This window comes from Zootoca vivipara, chromosome 2 (assembly GCF_963506605.1).
Source record: "Zootoca vivipara chromosome 2, rZooViv1.1, whole genome shotgun sequence".
NCBI classification, from domain to species: domain Eukaryota; kingdom Metazoa; phylum Chordata; class Lepidosauria; order Squamata; family Lacertidae; genus Zootoca; species Zootoca vivipara.
The window spans coordinates 106,741,254-106,767,445 of record NC_083277.1 but is presented as its reverse complement, the minus strand read 5'-3'; the positions used below and the strand labels follow the sequence as shown (position 1 = coordinate 106,767,445).

Below are 26,192 nucleotides of genomic sequence, written 5' to 3'. Positions count from 1 at the left end.
GAATATCAAGCAAGAAACGGAAAGCAAGCCAGAGCAGCAAGTATTATAAGAGTAGCTACAGACCCTTCACGGTTCAAGTGAAGTTCATCTATTGCATTTCCCAGTCTGTTTGCATAATTTATGCAGTTTGCAGGAGCAAATAATCACATTATTCTCCATCCAGGCTTGAAGATTGTCTCCTGGTTTCTCTGAAAAGCGGCTGAAGCAGCTGGATTGCACTTTATATTATATGGTGTTGTTGTTGTTGTTGTGTGTTGGTCTGGGATAGAGAAGCAGCGTTATAGGTTTTGCATTGTAAGGATGCAATCCAGTTCCTTTTGGAATTAACCAAAGAGCTCTCCCAGAGCTTTTAAATAGTTTTGGTTTTCATGCCAAGTTTTACTGGAACAGCTTTGCACAGTAACTGCTGCTGTTTGCTCAGAGCACATGGGCTGGGTAAAAATAATAAAATAATAATAACAATAATTTCTTCAAAAGGATTTATGGCAATGCCTTTGGTTGTCAGCTGACCGGGGGGAGGGGGGGGAGAAACCCTGGTTAATTCCTGCATGTTTAACAACAGCAGTTGCAAAGAGAAATTAACAGGTTAAGCATAGCCTTCCCCCCCCCTAATGTCGACACACAGCAAGCTGCTGTTAAAGGCACAGGGGCAGGTTAAAATGTGCAAACCCTAAGAATTAATGGATTTAAATAATGCTAATGCCGGCATGCCAAGACCAGCATCTACGCAAGGAACGTGCTAGCCCACCATATCACAAAAGCATTGAAAGAAAAAAAGGAACATAAGAGACAGCTAGATCCTTGTACGGACTATCTGCAGCATGTTTAGAAAACAGGAGTTTATGGCATGTAGAAAACGTGCAAACAGAACTCCTTAATTGTAGGCAGAGATATGGGCCTTCTTTTCTCAAACAACACTTAAAAAAGAAAATAAGAAAATTAGAGGCACATTTGAATTTTCTGGGATAAGTGCTATGTCTAGAGTGCTCATCCCCGACTATAGGGTTGTGGCGCTCATCTTGCTTTCAGACCGAGGGAGCCGGCGTTTGTCCACAGACAGCTTTCCAGGGGGGGATTAAAAGTACTTTCCCATAAAACCCACAGTGGAACCCACAGTCCTTTTAGTTGGGGATAATCCAGATGGAAATTCAAAAAAGACTATTTATGTATGCTACTACTGCGGCCTGTTTTTGTTAGCCCAAAAATGGGAAATGAGTGAGGTCCCAACTAAAGAAGAATGTCGACTTAAAACTGATGGAATATGCACAGCTTGCAGACTTAACATAAAGAATAAGAGAACAAGAGGAACATACGTTTAAAGGAGATTGGGAAATGTTTACTGAATATACGGGTTAAAATTGTGTGCACTTGAAAACTTTGGCAGCATTAAGATAAATTCAACTGTGTAAATATGTTTTGATGGATGTAACAATGGAATACCAAATCATAGCTGTCAAGTTATCCCCCTTTTTAAGGGGAATTCCCTTATGCTGAATAGGCTTCCTCGTGAGAAAAGGGAAAACTTGACAGCTATGTACCAAATGGTTTAGTTTATGTAAAACATGCAGGGATTTAGGGCATGGAAAATGAACCATGGAAAGAAAAGAAGGGAAGTCACTGCTAATTTTAAGGTGGTTTAAATGAATATTCTAAAATGTAAAACTGAAGAACTTAATGAAAACTATACAAAAAGAAAAACAGAGAGCAAAGGAGCGAAACGGATTAGGCAAAAACCAGCTGCGTCAGCCACGCAGGAAACTGGTATTGCAGCACTGAAAGCAGGATCGGGTGCGAAACCCAGCAGAAATCTCCAGCTCTCCCATTTGCATAACCAAATTGCTCCCGAGGTAATCAAGCACCTGTATGTTTGACTGCGTGCTGCTGGCATTCCTCTGCGCAAACTTGCGCTGGAACAAAGCGTCCCTCATCCACCTTCCCGCAGAGTGTCAAAACACGCGCGCCCCACCCAAGGCGAAAACGCGCAAAGCTTTCAGGAACTGGTCAGTGGAAATCAATCATCGGCTGCACTTCCTCGGCTAAGGCGGAAAGGGGGCGGCTCTTGCCCGGCTCTGCCGCCCGGTTCCCTTAATAAAAGGCGCACTTCCCTCTCGCTGAAACAGCTGACAAGCAGACAGAGTCATATGACCGCGAGCCAGGAAATCGCGGGGCCAGAGCAGAGATGTTGCTGATACTGCCGCACGCGATCGCGCTGTTTTCTCTGGCCACTTTGGGCTCAGGTGAGTTTTAAGGGGAGCTGACCTTTGCAACTGAGTGCATGGCTTTCTCGTGTGTGTTGTTTTAAGCTCTTAGAGGAGGGGAAGTGCCCGATTGGAAATAAACAACTATCTGACATTTAGAAGACATCTGAAGGCAACCCTGTTGAGGGAAGTTTTTAATGGCTGATGTTTTATCGCGGTTTTAATATTCTGTTGGGAGTAGGGTTGCCAGACTCAATAGAGGACAGGATTTCTGTGCCTTTAATGGCCCTGCTCTCTTTTGAGTCTGGAAACCTTAAAGAGAAACCAGCAGACCCTTTGTTTAATTTCCAAGCAAAGGGTCTGCTAGTTTCTCTTTAAGGTTTCCAGACTCAAAAGAGAGCAGGGCAATTAAAGGCACAGAATTCCTGTCCTCTATTGAGTCTGGCAACCCTAGTTGGGAGCCGCCCAGAGTGGCTGGGGAAACCCAGCCAGATGGGTGGGGTGTAAATAATAAATTTTTATTTGTTATTATTCACAGTTAAACTGAACTGTAAATGCATGCTTAGTTGTTATTTCCCAACTACTTACATCTCTTTGGAAGCAGGGTTCACTGGTATCCATGGGCATAGCCAGGATTTATTTTTATTGGGGCGGGCAGGATTTCTGTTAGGGAGGCAGAACCAAATTATCTGCAATGCAATTGGTCAGTTACTTAAGCACTTTTATTTATTTACTTGATTTAGGGGGGGCAGCTGCACTCCCCACCACGCCCATGCTGATATCTTAAGGAATTTGCTTCTGGGTTGCACCCCCCCCCCCGCCACCGCCGCAATCCTGTACACTAGGTGTGATACCTGTCGGATTCAGGGGGGTTTGCTTCTGGTTATAGGATCATGGGTATAGACAAAGGTGGGGACAGCTGCCCCCCATCAAGAAAATAAATAAAAATACTGAAATAAAAGTAAAGATTTTGACAGATTTTTCTGAGCACTTGGGGTCAAAAGAAAGTAATTTAAAACAAGTGTTGTTGAGACATTTCATTCCAAATCTGCTAGACAGAGCCAGAGGAGGAAGGCAGCTGGGTGTCATGCCCTCCCTAACATAAGTCTTGGGTATAGGATTGCACCATGGGTCTGCTTTTACAGAGAAGCCCTTTCTGCCTGGTGGCCCGGATTACTTTCAAGCCGCCTGATCTCTGTAATGGTTCAGATGGTGATCCCTGCAGCTAGCTCTCTGTCGTGAAACACGTGGGTTGGAACCCCTAAACGGATGGGTTGGTTGTCCTCTACCTGGTCCTCTCTGCCCACCCAGCCCTTGTCTCTGGATGTGCAGATGCAAAGGGAGGGTGGGGCCCCTGTACCTGTGATGTCTGAATGGAAGAAAAGAAAGTTTAAGAGGTCAGAACCTATCGCACCGTAGTATTTATGCAGCCCATTGGGGAAAGAAGAGCTGAAATCCCCTTGTGTGCACCACAACTAAAAGTGCAGGGGGCGAATCCTTCTTTGTAGTCTAACCCTGTAGCTTTCAGTATCGCAGGGGTAGTCTTTGGGGGGGGGCATTCAGTTGCTATGGGACTCCAGCTCCTGGCAGCCCCAGTTAATATGGCCAGAGCTCAGAGATGGCAGGAGCTTGGAGCCTAAAAGCAAGTGCAGGGCACCACATTGAATATCCACACTAGGCATTTTTCATGATGCTCTCTGCTGCAGCACATCAGCTGACACATGAATGGGGAACTGTGGCACCCCAGACTTTGACCTTTAACTCCTATTGTCCTTGACCATTAGCTATGTGTCTGTCTCAACAGTAAAAGACATTAGAGTGATGGGTACCAGAGCAAGTGTGTTCTGGTGGTGGCCCTATGATTGCGGAATTCATCCCCACCTTTGACATTTTTAATTTGACCCTCTTCATTCCTGTCCGTTGTTGTACTAGTGACTTCTGCTCATTTTTATGGGCAGTAATGCAGTTTTTAACTCCACGTTGTCTGTTACGTGTTTATACTTTGCAATTGCAGTGGTGTCTCGTGTTGTGTAACCTCCAGGTTACGGAGTCTTCGGGTTACAGCTGCGGCAAAGTATACACTTCAGGGTTCCGCCGCTCACACTTGTGCATGCGCAGAAGCCTCCAGTTACGGATCTTTCAGGGTGTGCACGGCACCCCGAAACGAATTAAATCCGTAACCAGAGGTACCACTGTAGTTATTACCCCTGCAGATGACACTAATAGAAAGGTAACTATTCCCTTAAAAGGCAGTCTACAAATCAGTCAACAAATCATAAATAAATGTATGTGTGAAAGTTCTGCGTATTTGCAGGATTTGCCCTGCGTTTCCAAAGTGACAATCCTGTGTGCATTCTTCATGGGAGTAAATCCCATGGAACACAGGGAAATAAAAAGGCATAGAAACACACACAGGGCACATCTTTTCCTCTCTGGGACTAGATTTGTCAAACTTCCACCCCTGCCTTGGATTTAACAATTAACTGCATTCAACAGGGGATTAGATTCCCAGCATAGAGATGGAGCGATGGCCGGCTCTGGCTGAATTTCTGCTGAAAGAATTCATAACAGCCACGTAAGAAAAAGGTGGCACCGTTTTCTGGGAGTAGTCCATTCGCAACCGTAGCTTTACACCCACAGATGGGTGGGGAGGCTACTCTCACCCAGAGCAGTTGCACTGACTGTTGTGGAATCAGTTTCTGGAGGAAGGCTGAATCCTATTGGTGGAATGCAGTGAAGAACAATAAAGGTTTTGTTGGAAGCCTACACAGCAAAGAACTTGGTCGGTTTCTACGCCCGTGTTTATCAAGCTGTGTGCTGCAGTTAGTGTGGCGAGACTGAAATGTGACAATCCTTCCTGTTTGCTTAAACAGCTCCACACCAGGCCACTTGATGCAGTAATGACCTCCTCTGACCTGTCACGATGATGTCAGCTCCTGCCTCCCTAACTGCTGGGTCAAGGAGGAGGGTGGGTAGCATCTAGCACAGGCTTCCTCAACCTCGGTCCTCCAGATGTTTTTGGCCTACAACTCCTATGATCCCTAGCTAGCAGGACCAGTGGTCAGGGATGCTGGGAATTGTAGTCTCAAAACATCTGGAGGGCCAAGGCTGAGGAAGCCTGATCTAGCAGGACATGATGGCAAAATGGGTCTGCCTCTTCTGTTTGCAGATTGAGAGTTGCACCACTGGATGTTGTGTGTGTGATCTCTGCAAGCAGAAATCTAGCCCAGCAGGGAGATAACATACATAATTTTTCTCCCCAAAGTGTTAGATTTCTTCTAGGGAGTTCTTAAGAGGAGGAGCATTCAGAAATTCCCTATGTGCAGTCCGAAGTACAGTGGTACCTCGGTTTTCCAAAGTCTCTGTTGACGAACATTTTGGTTTTCGAATACCGTAAACACGGAAGTAAATGCTTCGGTTTTTGAACACTCCTCGGAAGTCGAACATGCCACACGGCTTCCGCTGAGTGCAAGATCCTGAGGCCTAGCTGTCGGCTATTGAGTTTTTGGTTTTCGAACGTTTCAGAACTTGAACGGTCTTCTGGAACGGATTACGTTAGAAAACCGAGGTACCACTGTAGTAAGTCCGAAGTGGTAAGAAGTCATTTCGCCACCTCATTTCTGCTGGAAGTGTGAACCAGACCACAACTTCTTATTCCCACCCATTTTCATTTCAGAAAGCTGAATGCATAAATATATTCAGGTATGTCCCAGAGTAACAGTGCCATGCTTGGGATGTACATAGCTTCCTGGGGTGTAGACAGAACATCCAGTGCTTCTGAGTAATGTGACAAATTCTGAGATATAATCCAAACGAGATGAGACGGTTAAGTACACAGCTGTGGGGGTGAAGGTCACCTAGTTATCTCCTTCCCTTGGTTATGTGTAGAATATCCTAGCTGTTCACAAGACGTTACGGTAGGAGCTGTAGGCTGCCTTTGCAATGTTCTGCTAGCAATGTTCTTGGAATTTCCAGTGCCAAGCTGAGACGACTGCCCACCCAAGTCGTGGTTGTTTGCGCTGATGCACAATAGGACTCCCCTCCCCCTCTCCTTTCCCTGTGTGTCCCCTGCACCATCCCCAAATCTACTCCAGAGGAACCCCCCCAATATATTTAGGTGGCATGGAGGAGAGTGGGAGGTTGTTCTGTTGCGCAAGCAGAAACTCTTACGGTGAATGTTCACCTTAGTGCTGTGTGGAATGCAACCCAAATTATTGCTTTAAATCAGGCAAAGGCAAACTCCGACGCTCCAGATGTTTGAGACTACAATTCCCATCATCCCTAGCTAACAGGACCAGTGGTCAGGCATAGCTGTCAAGTTTTCCCTTTTCTCGCGAGGAAGCCTGTTCAGCATAAGGGAATTTCCCTTAAAAAAAGGGAGAACTTGGACAGCTATGGCACTGGTCAGGGATGATGGGAATTGTAGTCCTAAACATCTGGAGGGCTGGAGTTTGCCTATGCCTGCTTTAAATCACACCAAATACCCTTTTGCAATGTAGCCTTGAACATACAGTGGTCCCTCGACTTACGAAGTACTCGATTTATGAAATTTCGAGCTACAAATGAAAAAAAAATGGCTGCACGCTTACGGTTTTTTCAACATCCGAAAGGAAAACTGTTGCGGTTTAGATGGGGTTTTCTCGACTTATGAATTTTTCCGTTTCCAATGCATTCCGATGGGAAACCATTTTTTCGTCTTACAAACTTTTTGACCTACGAATGTGCATTTGGAACGGATTAAATTCGTAAGTGGAGGGACCATTGTATCTAAGAGTAGGTCTCTGGGTGTCTGCAGTTACCAGCTGCGATACCAGCCTGAACCATTGCACAAGCAGCAGTTTCTAAAGAATCGTTGACACAGTGATGGAAGAAGCAGCTCTGTGTGTTTAAACCGGCCGAACGTTGATCTTGGTATTGGAGTCAAAAGGGTTCCTGTCCATATTAATTATGTCAAGTTCATGCACCACCTTCCTATAAAGTGTAGCAACCGGTGTTTTTCTCCTCCTCCTCCTTTTCAGCTGTGTATTTAGAGGAACCAAAAGAACCGAAGCAGGCATGGGGGTATGCCACTGTCAGGCCCAATGCCAGCATGTTCTGGTGGCTGTACTATGCCGACAGCCCTGCGAAGAATTTCACGCAGCTCCCTCTTATCATGTGGCTTCAGGTAAGTTCGGGCAGGATATGGGGTCTGATTTGCAGAAGAAGGATTGTGCCAGGCATCCCCAAACTTCGGCCCTCCAGATGTTTTGGACTACAATTCCCATCATCCCTGACCACTGATCCTGTTATCTAGGGATCAGGGGAGTTGTAGGCCAAAACATCTGGAGGGCCGCAGTTTGGGGATGCCTAGATTGTGCTATCAGTTTACTGTGGCGGTGGTCAGCAGCAGGTGGCGCTGTGGTCTAAACCACTGAGCCTCTTGGGCTTGCCGATCAGAAGGTGGGCGGTTTGAATCCCCATGACGGGGGGGGGGGGGTTGGCTCCCTGCTGCTCTGTCCCAGCTCCTGCCAACCTAGCAGTTCGAAAGCAAGTAGATAAATAGGTGATAGGTGCGAGTAGATAAATAGGTGTGAGTAGAAAAATAGGTACTGCTTCGGCGGGAAGGTAAACGGAATTTCCGTGCGCTCCGGTTTCCGTCACGGTGTCCCGTTGCGCCAGAAGCGGTTTAGTCCTGCTAGCCACATGACCCGGAAAGCTGTCTGTGGACAAACGCCGGCTCCCTCGGCCTGAAAGCGAAATGAGCGCCGCAACCCCATCGTCGCCTTTGACTGGACTGAACCGTCCAGGGGTCCTTTACCTTTTACCTTTTACATTGTTATAGATCAGTATATTATGATATTTTAGCTGGTGAAACATCATGATGTTGAAAACCAGATATCACCCAGCTCTACTGGTTGATGTTGGAATCCAACTCCCATCAGCACCAGACTGCAAAGTCAATGGTCAGGGATGGTGGGAGTTGTAGTTTAACATTTTGCAGTGACTGCTCAGGAAATGCAATCCACATTCAGCCATAGGAGAATATCTCCACAACTACCTACTTTGCAAGGATTTTGTGGAGTCAAAGGAGGGAAAGGCTATACGTAAAAGGTTTATAATCTGTTTTTCTCTGCTTTCCCCCCTAATCTGTGTGGCTTTACAGGGTGGCCCGGGGGCTTCAGGCTCAGGATTCGGAAACTTTGAAGAGATTGGCCCTTTAGATAGTGATCTAAAGCCAAGAAGGACAACTTGGGTATGTATCGTGGCTTGTGACTAGAAGATTCATTTCCCACCCACCCATCCATTGTTGTCTAAGGAGTTAACCATGCTTGCTCACATGATTATGAGATTAAGCAGGGAATGTTCCATGGAATTTAATACGAATGGCTCTTCCAGATCTTGATTTCTGCACATTGCAGTTGGTCATACTATATCGCAATTTCTGTTTCCTGTTTCTGTTTTCCTTTGCCCATACAATATGTGGGCTTTAGGATCCTTCCTGTATGTTTTCCTCTTGGAGCCGGAGTTGGCACTTATTTTATTTATTCATTTATTTGTAAAAATATTTAAATACTGCTATATCGCAGAAATGTGTCATAGTGGTTTCCAAAAATAAAAAGGAGACTATTTGGAAAATAACTGTAAACAAGTGAAAACGCTAGCAGGATTAAGGTAAAGTCAATGGTATAATACAGGCATCCCCAAACTTCAGCCCTCCAGATGTTTTGGACTACAATTCCCATAATCCCTGACCACTGGTCCTGTTAGCTAGGGATCATGGGAGTTGTAGGCCAAAACATCTGGAGGGCCGCAGTTTGGGAGTGCCTGGTATAATATTTAAAAAAGGAAGAATAAAGGGAGAAAGTGAGCCAAATGGACATATAAGAATATGCAGGAATGGTGGGGAAATTAAAGGAATTAGGGAAGGGGAAGGGAAGTCGTTGAATGTTTTACCATAAAGATATTAATGGTGGACATATATATTCGAATGTGAATACGATTTTGGAAACGGTAATAATGAAAATTATATTTTTAAAATGTGATAAAAACCAAACAATGGAAGTTTTAACTGGCCCTGATCCTTTTAAACGAGCCCAACAAGCAGAAATGCAGTGGGTGAAACATCTTCCAGAGTGAAAAATGGAATCATCATTCCAGGAAAAGCCTCACTTGCATTATGTGGGTGGTAAAAGTCATTGTCGATGTTGTGTGTGTGTGTTTCACAAGATTAGCTATCCTCAAAGGCTTGTTGCTGCTTATGCTGATAGTCAAAACTTGCAAGCGTATGTTAAAGAGTTTGTACTGTGTCTTTGTATATATATATATATATATATGTGTATATATATTTACACACCCTCTTCTAAAACCTCAAACAATGCAGTCGAAAAACAATGACGTGGAAGAGCAAGGGAAAAAATAGGCTTTGTTTCACCAGGGTCAAAGACCCGGTTTGGCACCCGCCCCCCTCACAGGCTGGGAGTCTCAATGGCACTCCCCTGGAGGCTTCACTTGGGCAAATAAAACCTGGCTAGACACACACACACACACACACACACACACTAGCTATGGCACTGAGGAACAGTCCACTTATGGGGCATCAAAATTATTTCCCTGAACCTGATGGAAAAGGGAAATGTGAGAATTTTGGGGAGGCTTTTTCTTTACGCCGCCACGCTTTGCTCTGTTGTCAGGTCATCTTCAGCCACACTACTGCTCATTCTCTCTCTCTCTCTCTGTGTGTGTGTGTGTGTGTGTTTTGCCGGTGTATATAGACCGCTTACTCTGTTTTCTTTTGGTGATGCAGCTGCAGACAGCAAGCTTGCTGTTTGTCGATAACCCTGTTGGCACTGGGTTCAGCTATGTGAACGATACGCTTGCGTATGCCACAAATCTCTGCACAGTCTCCTCGGACCTGATGGTGGTTCTCAGAGAATTCTTCAAGTCTAAGACAGAATTCCAGGCAAGTGACTAGAAAAAAGATGGAATAATTTTAAATATTAGATAGGAAATGCTACTTCTACAGCTAGAGCTGCAAGTAGTCCACTGAATGGCCACACAAGCCTAGAATCAAGTGTCCAATGTTTACCATTTTGAAGTCAAATGTACCCATTATGGCGATTTCTTATGATACTATTATCTCCACCTACAATCCCTGCCGTGATGTGCGTGACATGAAGTCATTGGTTGCATGGTGGAATTCGGAAGTTTTTTTTTTTTACTTCCGGTTTGATTAACCACCATTTAGTGTTCCTCCAAACCCCAAACTGCCATTAATCTGAAAAATTGGCAAGCCTTCAAACCAAGGGCTATGACGGTGGGTTGTTGTAACAAACCATACCTGGGATCAATCTCAGTTTAGGGTTCAGACAGAATGCTGAACTATGATGAATCAAAGGAAATACACCGGAAATTGGGAGAGCTGGGAGGAGCATGTGAGCTCATTCCTGTCTCGATAAACCATAGTTTATCGTGACATCTGAATGCCCCTCTTGTGTGGAGAATTTCCCCGCCCTGCAAATGACAGCCACTGAAAAGGGGAAGTATACTTCCATTTTAGAATCCCAGTTTGGTGTTTTTAAGTTACTAGGCCGAATGACTTTCCAGAAAGGTTTGAAAGTTTCCAAAGTCATTGTAGAGTACTGAGTAAGTATTGACAGGGATTGGAGCACCAGAGTCTCAACACTTTGTTTATTTCCTGCTCTTTTGCACTTATTGCCTCGCATTCTCCCCTTCCTCAAATTGGGCCAGTGTGAGGCAATGCATTTGAGGAAGTCTGGGGAAATCAAATCCCTCATCAAGCAGATAGCATATACAAATAAATACCGAAAGGCAAACCAGTCTTTATGGTCTTTGAGGCTATGTAGTGGTCAGCAAAGTGGCAGCAGGTCGACCACTACATAGCCTCAAAGACCATAAAGACTGGTTTGCCTTTCGGTATTTATTTGTATATGCTATCTGCTTGACGTTTGGTTTTGGCTTCTGTGTCAGCGTTTATATATGGTTCTCTTATTGTTTTCTTTTTGTACTAATAATACTTGATTGAAACTTGATTGAATCTTGTGCCCTTGCGTGCTGCTTGTATTGTATTGTACTTTTGAAGAAATTGGCAGCATTAGCCCATTATTTCAGCATTTGGTGACCTTAGGCTGAGAGTGTTGGCCCTATCGTACCTCACTGGGTTGTTGCAAGAATGAAATGGAGGAACTAGGTGCCCTGGGCTCCTTCGAGATGAGTTGGATAGTATTCTAGTCCTTGGTTTTTCAGAAGTGAAAACTGGAATGCACAAGATTTCATGCACATCAATCCAATTTGGTATACTTAGTTTATAATGGAGGAATTTGTTTTGTCTTTGGAAAGAGAATGTGGCAAAAATCTGATGACCAACTCCTTAGGGAGGACTCTACAATTCCCAGAATCCCTGACTCTAGGCCACACTAGAGTTGTTGAGTGATGTATATTGTCACTATCCTGTGGCCTTATTTACCCTTAATGATTGCAAATGGAAGTGAAGACTTTATAATCTGGTCTCGCTCCTCAGAATAGTTCAATTTCTGGTGCATTTGGGAAGGAAGGAAACGCCGAAACTTTTATTTTTGTCTGTTTGGAGGTGGGGGGCAGGTGAATAAAATGTACGGTGCTCAAAATATTAACTGGTTTCATGGGATTTCTCTTGTAGACAATCCCTTTCTACATCTTTTCAGAATCGTACGGAGGCAAAATGGCTGCTGGCGTCGCTTTGGAACTGCATAAGGTACGTGGATCAAACCTTTCCCTGCTAAAGTATAGGGTTGGGGGGGGGGAGGCAATAACCTGTAGCCCTCCAGAGGTCACTGGGCTACAGCTTCCCTCATCTCTGACCATTGGTCATGTTGTCTGTGGCTGATGGAGTCTGAAGGGCCACAGGCTTCCCATCTCTGTGCTAAAGAGAATGGATTCTTCCTTAGCAACTTGCCTCTTCTCATGGGTGCCATCTTTTGAGGAATACAGTCATACCTTGGTTCTTGAACGCCTTGTGACTCGAAGGTTTTGGCTCCCGAACACCGCAAGCCCGGAAGTGAGTGTTGCAGTTTGCAAACGTTTTTTCGGAACCCAAACGTCTATGCAGGCTCCTGCAGCCAATCGGAAGCCGCACCTTGGTCTTCGAACGTTTTCAGAAGTCGAACAGACTTCCAGAACGGATTCCGTTCGAGAACCAAGGTACGACTATACTGGCTTCCTCTCTGTTTGCTCTGAAGCACCATCCGAAATCTACAGGCCCTGTTTATAGGTCCATGTGTTCTTGAAGGCAGTACCGTCAAATTGCCTGGGCCCTACTCAAAATGTTACGTATTGTTTGTATTGGTGTAGATCTCATTTTACACAAACTCTTGCTGACTTTTTTTGTTTTGTTTTTTTAAAGGCTATTCAAGCTGGGACCATAAAGTGCAATTTTCTCGGTGTAGCACTTGGCGATTCGTGGATTTCTCCTCTAGGTATGTTAATGGGAGTCTTGAGAACATCTTCCTTGTAATCGGGGAATTTTTTTTCAGCCCGAGTGGATTTACCTGGCTGTTAAGGAAGTCTATTGTATCATGGCAACTCGTAATTTATTTATTTTTCTTTTTTACCCTTTAGACTCTGTGATTTCCTGGGGACCTTACCTTTATAGCACTGTAAGTGTTTGCTCGGTCCATGCTTTTTGCAGATTGTTTTTTACTTCTTTTTCATGAGAACCGTCAGATCTAAGGCCCATCCAGCCCAGAATCCTTGTATTCCCATAGGCAGGTGGTCATATTTTCATGTGAAATGCAAAAGCCACTCCCCTCTTGTTTGGGCTGCAGTACTCTCAGATGCTAGGACGGCCCCTTATACTGTGTGCACACCATACATTTAAAGCACATTCTCTCTCCCAAATAATCCTGCAAGTTGTCATTTGTTAAGCTCTGTGTTGAGTAAACTACAGTTCCCGGGATACCTTGTGTTTGTGTGGGGTGCTTTGTAGACATGGTATGTACGGAGCTTCAGGCATCACCGAATAAAAGAGGATTCAGACTTGCATAAGAATTACATGTGCTAATTTAAGTGTATACTGTAGATACAAATTTCGAAATACACAATATGCCCTACCATAGTGCAGAAGACTATGACTTGGTGTGTACCTGGCCCCTCTCTTGGTCAGGCACATAGCTGCCAAGTACCCCGTTTTCCCTGGGAAACCCCCGTATTTTCTTACCGTTTCCCGCAGGTGTCCCGAATGGCAAAATACCCCGTATTCCCCCGGATTACAGAGCTCCTGCCGGCGGCCATGTTCTTCTGGTGCCGCGCCAGCACCGGAAGTCGCTTCCACGCACTTCCGGACATGCGTAGAAGCGACTTCGATGCCGCTGTGCCCATTTCCAAAATGTCTGCAGCGCCAGAAGTCGCTTCTATGCACTTCCGGACATGCGTAGAAGCGACTTCCGATGCCACTGTGCCCATTTCCAAAATGTCTGCAGTGCCAGAAGTCGCTTCTATGCACTTCTGGACATGCGTAGAAGCGACTTCTGGTGCTGCAGACATTTTGGAAATGGGCAGAGCGGCACCAGAAGTCACTTCTATGCACTTCTGGACATGCGTAGAAGCGACTTCCGGTGCCGCGGCGCTGCTGATCCCGGATTTTTCAATCCGGAACTTGGCACCTATGGTCAGGCATAGGCAAGCTTGGCTCTCCTGATGTTTTGGAACTACAACTCCCATGATCCCTAGCTAACAGGGCCAGTGGTCAGGGATCATGGGAGTTGTAGTTCCAAAACATCTGGAGAGCCAAGGTTGCCTATGCTTGCTCTAGGTGCTAAGTGTTGGTAAGCAACTTGAAGGTCCCTGCTGTCTCTTTTTTATAGTTCTTGATCTTTAACCCATCCCTGGACCACACATCCTTTTGAATAGAGGACGTTCTTCAAATAGAGGACTGTCTTCTTGAAAGTAGGGACCTTGTCCCCAGCATCTGGCAGGGTGGTCAACACATCTGTCATATGATTTTCATGTATGTTCATTTTCCCTATTTTGCCCTGCAGTCTTACCTTGACGATAAAGGTTTGAAACAAGTGACTACGGCTGCCAAAAAGGTCCTTGATGCTATAAACAAAAGGCAATTCAAGCTGGCTACATTGCTTTGGAGTAAGGCTGAAGATATCATAGAGGAGGTAAGCTTTGTAAGGAGTTTTTGTGAGCAGATTAGACCGAGGTCGGCAACCTAAGGCCCATGGGCCGGAAGCGGCCCATGAGGGTCACTTAACTGGCCCTTGAGCCACCCCCGAACCGAGCCGCCCACTTAGTGAGTCCCCGTGCGCTGCGCTAAACTGTTGCAGTGCAGTGCGGGGTGCGATGAACCCCCTCGCCGACATTGCCAATAGATTACGAGACGAAAGGGAACAGGGGTAAAGCAATCCCCACTCAATTCCTTACGCCTTAAAATAAACTCCTCAATTCTGGGCTTCTCAGTAAAGAGAGTCTAATTCCAGCTTTCGTGGCCTGATCCCACAAACACTCAGGGCTATTTGAATGAACAACCTCTTGCCTACAGAACAGGGACTCCCTCAACTCAGATTCCCCACTGCATCAGTCTGCCATTTCACCCTGGCAAACTTGTGGCACTCTAGGTTTTCACCATACAGTACTGCCCTTCCTGCGTGACTCTAGGACACAAACTATCCCCTTTTCCTTAGGTAAGTTTTGCCCTTTTCTGAGTCTCCACCTCGGTGAGTTTTAATACGCTGCTGGAATAACCAAGACGATAGTCTTTGGCACAAAAAGAAGATGAATTTTATTTTCTTGAGAACATAGGTTTTTCTTTTCTTAACAATGCATAAGTTTACAATCTTAGTTACAGTTATACATTAACTCTGTCAGACTTTAATTTCAAGTTATCCTAAGACTAACCTAAACCACCACTATCCTGGCCCCACAACCACCTTCTTCCCTTTTTGTCACCACACTCCCCCTCTTCCAACTGCCAAAACAGCTCTTCCCTCCTGCCTCCTAAAGATGCGCTGTCAGTTAAGCTGGAGGTGGATTAACTCTTTCTAATCCAGGGTATAATAAAATCTTCCATCCTGGGGCTAATCCATTATACAGGGACTCTCTTCCGCGGCTCCAGAAATCGCTTCCGCAAGTGCGATTTTCGGCATCTGGGAATGTGCAGAAGCGATTTCTGGCGCCACGGACATGCGCAGACACGATTTCTGGCATTGTGCTGCGCCAGACCAGCCCACGGAGGATCTCTGCGGGAATGATCCGGCCCATGCCTGGTAAGCCTTTCCAACCCCTGGATTAGTAGTTTTGAAGAAGCAGAGACAGTTTGATGACTGGGTGCAAAGGAGGCACAACTCACGACTTGTGGTAGGCTTGCCATATGTCTGGGTTTTTTTTTCCAAACAGAACCAGGAATTGTATGTGAAGAAAACACCCCTCAACAATTTTTTGGACAATCTCCTTCCCTAATAAGCTCATTCTCCCCCACCCAAAAGGCTGGATTTTGACTTGTCATGAGGGAAAACCCAGAGCTGTATAAAGCTGAGGTGTACTGATGTCTTCTGGTGAAAAGTTCTCATTCTCACTCTCCGCACTGCCTTCTCCATTTTCTTTTCTAGTACACGAATGGTGTGAATTTCTATAACATTCTGACTCAGGATACTACTTCGTCTACAGCTGCTGCATCCATTGCAAGTGAAACAGTCCCTGTGTGTAAGTTCAGAGGGAGCCATTATTGGAAACGCCCAATTGGAGGGCGGGTTTATCATTGCCAGAAATATCATTGTGCCTCTTACACATTTCCTCCAACTGCCACGTTTGGGAATTTCCGTTTTTCCACGCAAGGCCTCATTTCTAGCCTTGGATGCTACACCGGATCATATGACTAGACAGGTCATATGACCAAGGAAAGGAAATATTTCCCCCGGGGAATCTTTCCTAGCACCGAATTGTGTGACTTGGTGCCAAGCTATGACTTTTTAATTTGTCTTTTAGCTATTAGTTTTGATTCTACTGCCACTCATGAGATGTTTTATTGCTGTCTCATGCTGTCTGATTCCCCCCCAAGCTATTTTAGGCTGTTTTTGTTTTGTTTTGTTTTTCAATTTTTGGCCTCCTAGAAATCTCCCTGCAGTTCTTGGAACTGAAGGGCAAGGCTTTGGGCTCTATAATTAATATGCGTCACCTTTCCAGATAAACCGGCTCATACAGTCTCCCAATAAAAGCCTTTCTCTATTTCTCTCCCCTCCTCTTTCCATAAGTGAAACTCTTCCAGCGTCATGTACAACATCAAAGTAAGGACAAGCTGAGTGATTTGATGAACGGGCCCATCAGGAAGAAGCTGAAAATAATTCCAAACCATGTCAAATGGGGAGGTAGGGCCATAACTTCCGGAATAAAGCTGAAGATTTCCTAGTAACATAAGCAGTATTTTGCATACTCTGATCTCTGGAAAAATGAGGGGGTGGTCCTTTTGATAGAGCAGGCATAGGTAAACTCGTCCCTCCAGATAATAATAATAATAATAATAATAATAATAATAATAATAATAATAATAATAATTTATTATTTATACCCCGCCCATCTGGCCGGGTTCCCCCAGCCACTCTGGGCGGCTTCCAGCAAAATATTAAAATACAGAAATCCATCAAACATTAAAAGCTTCCCTAAACAGGGCTGCCTTGAGATGCCTTCTAAAGGTCTGGTAATTGTTGTTCTCTTTGACCTCTGGTGGGAGGGCATTCCACAGGGTGGGTGACACTACCGAGAAGGCCCTCTGCCTGGTTCCCTGTAACTTGGCTTCTTGTAGCAAGGGAACCGCCAGAAGGCCCTCGGCGCTGGACCTCAGTGTCCGGGCAGAACGATGGGGGTGGAGACGCTCCTTCAGGTATGCTGGACCGAGATTACAACTCCCATCATCCCTAGCTAACAGGACCAGTGGTCAGGGATGATGGGAGTTGTAGTCTCGAAACATCTGGAGGGGCTGATTTCCCTATGCCTGTGATAGAGCATTTCCAGTCTGTTTCCCTAGAACTCTTCCACTTTTTGAACTGGATTCTTGAGTTACCTTCTACAGTGGTACCTCGGGTTACAAACACCTTGGATTACAAACACTTCGGGTTACAGGCTCTGCTAACCTGGAAGTAGTACCTCGGGCTAAGAACTTTGCCCCAGGTTGAGAACAGAAATTGCGCTGCAGTGGCAGGATGCCCCATTAGCTAAAGTGGTACCTCAGATTAAGAATGGTTTCAGGTTAAGAACGGACCTCCGGAACGAGGTTATTTGTGGGGCATAGGAATTCTTTCTTTCTTTTTTTCCCTTTTCAAAATATAGTCTGGCCCCCCACAAGGTCTGAGGGACGGTGGACCCGGCCCCCTGCTGAAAAAGTTTGCTGACCCCTGGAGTAGACTCATTAAAATTATTGGACATAACTTAGCTGCGTTGATGTCAATGGGTTTACTCTGAGTAGTACTCAGTTGGACGCCAGCCTTTGAGTCTAAATTACATTCTGACCTGATGGCAGTTGTGGACCTTGGTGGAAATGCCATGTCTGTCTTGGCAGGCTTGTTTAGTTTTAAGAGAGCATGTGGAAGTATATTCTTCTCAGTTACATTTCTCGGTTTAATGAGAAGAGCGTATATACATGAAGACTTTAAGATTTGCACTTATATTTTTTTTTAAAAAAATGCAAATTCATTGTTGGAGTTGATACGCAGCTTTATTTGCACAGGAAAAAATGGAAGGCGATCAACAGTTGTTTCTTAAAGTGCATGCCATTGGATGTTCTGATTTCTTCTCCAACGCATAAAATGTTCCACTTCTCCTTGGCAGTTTATCATACTGACTCAGATAACTCAGGGCCTGGCCCCATGAGTGGTAAAGCCACGCTGATTATATTTCCTTTCCTTCCCTCCCGTCTCTTAATGTTTTTGCCATCATTCTTCCAGGCCAGTCAAAAGACGTGTTTGCAAATATGGCTGAAGACTTCATGAAGAATGTAATAGATATCGTAGACGACTTGCTGGCAGCCAAGGTCAATGTTACCGTCTACAATGGGCAGTTGGATCTGATCGTTTCTACCATAGGTAAGGATATCCCTGGGGGGGCGCAAGGGTCAGGGGTCAGCAGAGATGGGGAGGATGACGATATAGGCAAGGCGTTGCATTTTTGAAATCCCATTTGTGTCTCACAGTCATGATACTATAGAGCAGGGTTTCCCAAACTTGGATCTCCAGCTGTTTTCAGACTACAGTTCCCATCATCCCTGACCACTGGTCTTGCTAGCTAGGGATGATGGGAGTTGTAGTCCCAAAACAGCTGGAGACCCAAGTTTGGGAAACCTTGGTATAAGTGTTAAACTTGCTTGCTCAGGAGTTGGAATACTTGCTCTGCCCCCATTCTGAGACTTCACCAGTCATTACTCCAATTTTTTCAAAGCTATAAGATCTGGAAACTTAATATTTGTTCCCTCACCCCACCCCACCCCACCCCCTGCTACTGTCTTATCGGCCCAGCTTAAGAGGAGGAGCAAAAGTGCAATGCTGATAAGCCGTTGAGGCTGAGTTCTTGCAGTGTGCAGTGTGTTGTTGGTAATATGCACAACTGATTGGCTTTCTGGGCCTGATTGATCAGAAGGCAATATGACCAATGCCATGAGAACCATAGCTGCCAAGTTATCCCTTTTTTTAAGGGATTTTCCCTTATGCTGAATAGGCTTCCTCGTGAGAAAAGGGAAAACTTGGCAGCTATGCATGAGAACTCAGGCTTCTGGAAGCAGGCTTGAATACCTGTGAAATATTTGGATTACAACCAGGTTGCCTTGCCTAGGCTAAAACAAGAACTTCTGCAAAATGTACAAAACCTATACAGTGGTACCTCGGCTTACGAACTTCATCCGTTCCTGAAGTCCCTTCTTAAAACGAAACCGTTCTTAAACCGAGGCGCACTTTCCCTAATGAGGCCTCCTGCCGCCAGTTCCCTTCCACCGTTCGGCTTCTGTTCGTAGACCGTTCGCAAACCGGAACACTACTTCCGGTTTTGCGGAGTTCGTAAACCGAATAGTTCGTAAACAGGACTGTTCGTAAACCGAGGTACCACTGTATTCAAATAATCCACTTTTATGTTGTTATCTCTTTACACCTAAGGCAACATTGTTTGTGGAGACCTGACTGGGAACAAGCTTGCTAGCTCGGGTTTGCATTTGAGATGCAAACGACCTGCCGTGAAGAGGTGACTCCACAGCAGCCAATTTAGAAAAGTAATTTTGAAGGCAGTTCCAGAGATGATAATTGTTAGTATCAGGAAAGACAGGGTGGAGATGAGAGGCAGTGACTATAGAAGTCACAGGCATATTCTGTGTGCATGTGCCAGATGCTTAGAAATGTCTTAAATGATTCCCTGATAGTGCCATGGTTATCCCCAGGCAGTTGCAATCCACCTTTTTGTAACATCTCATCCTGTTGCCAGTTGAGTCACTCTATTTCAATATTCCTCCCCTTCGTTCCTCTTTCTGGTTCGGATTCAGTGCCATTCGAGAGGGTTTCCTGCACGAGTGCTCTGTCCTCTCTCACCCAGTACAGCCACGAAGAGGAGCATGCAGTTTGCAATGTCCAATCCCTAACTACAGTTTCTTAACAATTCTGGCTTGCCTTCCTAAGATATTGGACTCAGCTACAATTAGGGTTGCCAGACTCAATAGAGGACAGGACTTCTGTGCCTTTAATTGCCCTGCTCTCTTTTGAGTCTGGAAACCTTAAAGAGAAACCAGCAGACCCTTTGCTTGGAAATTAAACAGACTCAAAAGAGAGCAGGGCAATTAAAGGCACAGAAATCCTGTCTTCTGTTGAGTCTGGCAATCCTAACTACAATAGTAAAGAAACAGTGATTTGAATGTGTTATAAACATGCAACACCAGGTGGTACCAGAGAGGAGGAAATTTTTGTACACCCTTTTCCATGGTTTTTTTTTTTTTGCTTTGTTATAATCTAATTTCTGACTTATTTATAGCGGGGTTTTTTCCCCTGTGTGTAGATCCACCCATTGTTAAGACTAACCACAGTTTATCAGATTTCATATATACATTTTAGGCCTGTTTGGTCAAATCATATCTCTACTTAATAAGTCAAGATATGCTCAGTTGGTTAGAGCATGGTGCTGATAACACCAAGGTTGCAGGTTCGATCCCCATATGGGACAGCTGCAAATTCCTGCATTGCAGGGGGTTGGACTAGATGATCCTCAGGGTCACTTCCAACTCTACAATTCTATGGGCGTAGTCTCATCTCTCCTACCTTTGTGACTCACCTGAAAGCAATGTAAAAGTCTACAATTAACTATAATCTTCCCAGGATCTCAAGCCATGGTTTGAAGTTGATTCAAAACCCCAGCCCTGTTCTGAACTTGGTTTCCTGTTAACCTGGTTAATTGTAGACTTTCACACGGCACATGACATCAGGGATGTCACAAAGCCAGTCGAGAAGGGGCTGTTGATATCAGAGAGAAGGCTCATTGATATCAGCATTTTCACTTAATACTGAACCACCGTCTGGTGTTTCATCTGAACATGGCCAGTAACAACATTATTATAGACCAGGCATCCCCAAACTGCGGCCCTCCAGATGTTTTGGCCTACAACTCCCATGATCCCTAGCTAACAGGACCAGTGATTGGGGAAGATGGGGATTGCAGTCCAAAACATCTGGAGGGCTGAAGTTTGGGGGTGCCTGTTATAAACAACCTTCTCCCTTGTTGGTAAAGCTTTTCACAAAAGATACAGCTTCTGGTAGCAACTAGCCATGACAGCTGTGTGCTACCCTGCAGGATCAGAGAAGGGGGTATGCTTCTGCATACCAGTTACTGCGAATCACATGGTCAATAGTCAGGGGTTAGTTAGTTAGCTGGGTATGCGGGTGGTGCTGTGGTCTAGACCACTGAGCCTCTTGGGTTGGCCGATTGGAAGGACGGCGGTTCTAATCCTCAGGACGGGGTGAGCTCCCGTTGCTCTGTCCCAGCTCCTGCCAACCTAGCAGTTTGAAAGCACACTAGTACAAGTAAATAGGTACCACTGCGGCGGGAAGGTAAATGGCGTTTCCATGCGCACGGTGTTCCGTTGCACCAGAAGCAGTTTAGTCATGCTGGTCACATGACCCGGAAAGCTGTGTGTGGACAAACGCCAGCTCCCTTGGCCTAAAAGCGAGATGAGCGCCGCAACCCCATAGTCGCCTTTGACTGGACTTAACCGTCCAGGGGTCCTTTAACTTTACCCCCTTTCAGGCTTCCTGTGGACATCTGTTTGGGCCCGCAGAGCTCTTTTTGTGTTCTTTTATATTGATTATTGCAGGGCTGGGAGAAAAGAGAGGTATTCCAGGGTCTTCTAAAACAGACGGCAAAACCCAAGAAGGACATATCCCGCTACTACCACCACTTTTTGGTGGAGTGTGATGTCTGGCAAAACAGGACACCTTTCTCTTACATGAGCATTTTCTCTCTCTCTCCCCCCCCCCAATTATCTGTTTAGGCCAGGAAGCATGGCTGCGGAAACTGAAGTGGCCCATGCTGAAAAAGTTTAATGCGCAAAGATGGAAGCCTTTATATGTAGGCTCAGAATCCACAGTGACGGCCGCTTTCCATAAGTCCTATGAAAACCTGGACTTTTTCTGGATTCTGAAAGCTGGGCACATGGTAAGTTAACTCATATGGCTTGGGAAAGAAACAAAATGGAATATAAAGAAGACTTGATTGCTTTAAAATGGATGCTCCTGTTGCAGACTTTTCGAGGAGTTACTTTGTTGGCAGTCGAAGTACATCATTTTTGGGTGCAATGACTCGGAGAGCAGGGATTTAGCACAGTATGGAGAATCTCTGCCTATGCTCCCCCATGCAAGGAGCCAAAGGAAATAACTGTAATAGCCGTCTTAATATTTCACAGAACAGGGAACAATTGAGTGGAAACCTTTTATTGGTCCAGCTGGTTTTATAAAATATTGCTAGCAGCTTTCAAGCTGCAAAGTATTTTTCTTCAGGTCTGTGGGGTGAAGAGAGAGAAATACATAAAAACCAATAGGTTATATGTGAGCAGGCTGATAGTCACAATAGTTCCACGAAAGGCACTCCCAATAGGGTGGGGAGCTGTTTATTATAGAACCAAGGCTAGGCTACTTCTGGTATGCAGGTGGCGCTGTGGTCTAAACCACTGAGCCTCTTGGGCTTGCTGATCAGAAGGTCGGCGGTTTGAATCCCCGTGATGTGGTGAGCTCCCGTTGCTCTGTCCCAGCTCCTGCGAACCTAGCAGTTCAAAAGCACACCAGTGCAAGTAGATAAATAGGTACCGCTGTGGAGGGAAGGTAAATGGCATTTCCGTGCACTCTGGTTTCTGTCATGGTGTGCCGTTGCACCAGAAGTGGTTTAGTTATGCTGGCCACATGACCCGGAAAGCTGTCTGTGGACAAATGCCGGCTCCCTCGGCCTGAAAGCGAGATGAGTGCCACAACCCCATAGTCGCTTTTGACTGGACTTAACCGTCCAGGTGCCCTTTATACTTCTCGTACCTGCCTGGGCCTGAATAAGAACTACAAAGGATGAAAGGGAAAGGGAAGCAAACACAACTGCTTTGTCCTTAAAGGGCCATGTCAAAATGACTAAACCCTGTAGCAAGAGACAAATCTCATGACCTTGCAGTGGTCGCTGGAGTTCTGTTTCTTACAGTGTGGAAGCGTAGAGCGGACACAATGATGATTGGATAATTTATTCAAGATGGCAGACTCCCATAAGTTGAGACCTTTCATTAGACGATAGTGATATGATGAGATTGCACAGGCCTTTGCTTCTTGGGAATTTTTCGACCTCGTCATCTCTACAAAGTTAATGGCTTTGCTGGGTTGCTCTTGAAATCAGCGGGCCTCAGATTTCTGTTACAGTTTTCCGCCTACGCCAAAAAATACTGGGCGGGGAGGGGAGCTTTAAACCGGCATCTCTGGTTCAGATAACAAATCCTGAGATGAACAATATTATAGCTGGGTGTTGCACCCCCCCTTTCTTTTCTAAATGACTAATCATTTGCTGTGGCTACCTGTGACATTCTCTCTAGCTGCTTCTATCATTATTATTTTTCATTTGTTCAGTTTTCTTACCACCCTTTATCAAAAGATCCCAGGGCAATGTACAACATTAAAAACACGTTACAGAACATCCATGATAAAAATGTAATAAAAAAGCTTAGTGACAGACAGACAAATGATAAAATAGTTAATAGCAGCCCATGCATGCCAACATGATGTGATAGTTAGAGTCCTGAAATAATAATAATAATAATAAAAATAATAATAATAATAAATAAATAATAATAATAATAAATAATAATTAATAAATGGTTTTTAGACTGCCCTATACCCGCAGGTCTCAGGGTGGTTCACAAGATAAAAATACAAGATAAAATAAAAACAAAAACAAAAGCATCCCCCCCAAACCCCAACCACATTATAAAAGGGCATTACAGCCGTACCTTGGATCCTGAACGCCTTGCAAGATAAACGTTTTGGCTCCCGAATGCCACAAACCCAGAACTGAGTGTTCAGGTTTGCGAATGTTCTTTGGAACCCGAATGTCCGCTGCGGCTTCCCATTGGCTGCAGAAGCTTCCTGTAGCCAATCGGAAGCCACGCCTTGGTTTTCAAATGTTTTGGAAGTAAAACGGACTTCCGGAACGGATTCTGTTTGACTTCCGAGGTACCACTGTACTTGGACCTAGGAGACCAGGGGTCAAATCCCCACTCAGCCGTAAAGCCGATTATCTCTTAGCCTAACCTACCTCGCGCTGCTGATTAAATGGAGACAGGAAGAAGTGTGTTTGTGCAAGAGCTCTCTCTGGAGGAAAGGTGGAATAAAAAAGTAACAATGGAAAAAGAGTAAAGATCACGTTCCTCTCCTTAACAGGTACCAGCTGACCAAGGAGATATGGCGCTGAAAATGGTCAAGATGGTGACCCGCCAATGCCACTAACAGAACTGGGGCCAGCTGGCTTGGCTATCCCACAAGAGCACATCATGCTGTTGGAATGTTCTCATTGCGGGACCGTAGCTCTTCAGCGCGGTTGAGTCTCTTTCCTATCTGATACGCTATGCAAGGCTTCTTCTTCTTTTAAGGCGATGCTGAGCATTGCCTTCCACACTCCTCTGAAACCATAGCCTCTGCCTCCGCAGTACCCACCCTGACCTTCGGTACGATAAAGTATTTCACCAAAGATCTGCTTTCTGCACTGTTGCCCCTTAAAACGGGTGAGAACTTAGGATCAAGTGAGGTTTGCCGAGCCCCCGGAGGACGAGTGAAAAGCAGAGGCTCTGTTAGACGAGCCCTTCTATTAAACCACAGCGTCTGCTCTAAATGACTCAGGGCAACCTTGTATGGAGAAAACACCAAACGGGGCTACAAAATATACTGACTAGGAGCAACTTTGTAGTCAGGCTTGGTGGGGCTGTTTGGTTGACCCCGGAGACAAAAGGCCATGTGACACTGAAGTGCACAGGCTCGTAAAATGTGTGGGGTGGGGATCGGAAAAACGCAAATTATGATAGGAAAATTTTATTACATTTAATTTTAAGGTGACTATACGCATTCAGAAAAGCACTGCATTCAGAAAAGCACTGTTACACCGGTGCAGGATGTCTGGGCTTGCAGCCCCAGCTTTAAACTCCCAAAGATACCATTCTTCCTTTTGCAACCTCCTGACCTCTACGGCACAGGGGTCAGAAACATGGCCATGGGGAAACAGGCCACAGCGATCGCAGCATGCAGGGGGGTGAAGTTTCAGCGCCCCCGTTTTCCACTGTTGGCGTGATTGAGGCTACAGTCTTGAGCAGAGGGACCAACAGTGGGAGGGGACTAGCAGGGAATGGGGCAGCGCTTAACCCTTGCACTCCTGCCCCACTTGAACTTGACCCCGTGGAAACGATCTGAGCAGTAACGCAACCTGTTGTTTAAAAACCCAGCATGACATTGTAATGGGTTGTGGGTCCCCCACCCCCCGGGTAGGTATTCTTTCCCGTGCTTCAAGTTTTTTTTGTTAAATTGGGCAACTGGCAGTAAGGGCAGCTACTGCCACCTTAATGAGGACTAGTTGCTAGGCTTGTTTTGTTTTTTGCTGTTTACAATCCCTCCTTGAATGAACCAGAAACTCCCAAGGTGGGTATGCAGATCTCTGGACCTTTGTTGCTCCGTGAAATGGGAAGATGAAGGAAAAGGTATTGTCAGATGCTGCTTTGCGTTATCCTCTCATGGTTGTCCCCTTGCTGCCCCCCTCCCCCAGCCTCGAGTTCAGAAGTCAATATAGCAGCACCCTAAGATCAAATTGCAATACATCTCTTGGACATTTGTCCAGGAGGAGAGCTCTGTGTCTTGATCAAATATGCCAGCTGTTTGAAATGGAAACCATGTTGCTTGTTTATGTAATGCATGTCTTCCTGATGATTCTGAATAAATAATAAATGGATGGAAGCCACATTTGCATGATGCATATAAACTCTGCATGCAGCACTCTTCAAAACATACGCTTAGAGTCCGTTATATGTTTCCGGTGAATACCAGTTTTTTGGGAAACTCCTGAATCATTCTTCTTCGTAGACAGCTTACATATATGGGTTTGTTTGTTTGTTTTAAAACATCTTTATTGAAAGTTCAAAAAGTACATAATTATATGTGCACTAAACATGGTGAGACATAAATAAAGGAGAGAAAAAGAAAAAGAGAAACGAAACCCACGTAGAAGGGAAAATAAAAGGGAGGGGGAACCGAAAACTGTATACTACAAGGTTATTATTGTACTTCACCAGAACTTAACCTATTGCAGTATTTGTAAGAATGGATTCCAAATATCATTGAATTTGTCCATGCCAATTCTGCGTTTATATGCAAGTTGTTTATATGTTGCGAGTTTGTATAAGTCTTCAATCCAGTCATAGAAGGGAGCCGGATTTTTATTTTTCCAATTCATCAGGATCAGTCTTGTGGCTGTGGTAAGGGCACGGAGAATCCACTC

General features: G+C 45.1%; 1 protein-coding gene across 1 annotated transcript; it reads left to right on the top strand.

Annotated features, from left to right (window-relative positions):
• The first annotated feature begins 1,996 nt into the window (after positions 1-1,996).
• SCPEP1 (serine carboxypeptidase 1) lies at positions 1,997-25,655 on the top strand. The gene is made up of 13 exons (XM_035103840.2): positions 1,997-2,237; positions 7,217-7,362; positions 8,341-8,430; positions 9,982-10,137; positions 11,854-11,928; positions 12,577-12,649; positions 12,792-12,829; positions 14,210-14,338; positions 15,785-15,878; positions 16,427-16,540; positions 18,113-18,250; positions 21,682-21,845; positions 24,095-25,655. The coding sequence occupies exons 1-13, from the start codon at positions 2,180-2,182 to the stop codon at positions 24,158-24,160; spliced, it is 1,341 nt and encodes a 446-aa protein (XP_034959731.2). The 5' UTR covers positions 1,997-2,179; the 3' UTR covers positions 24,161-25,655.
• Positions 25,656-26,192: the final 537 nt, after the last annotated feature.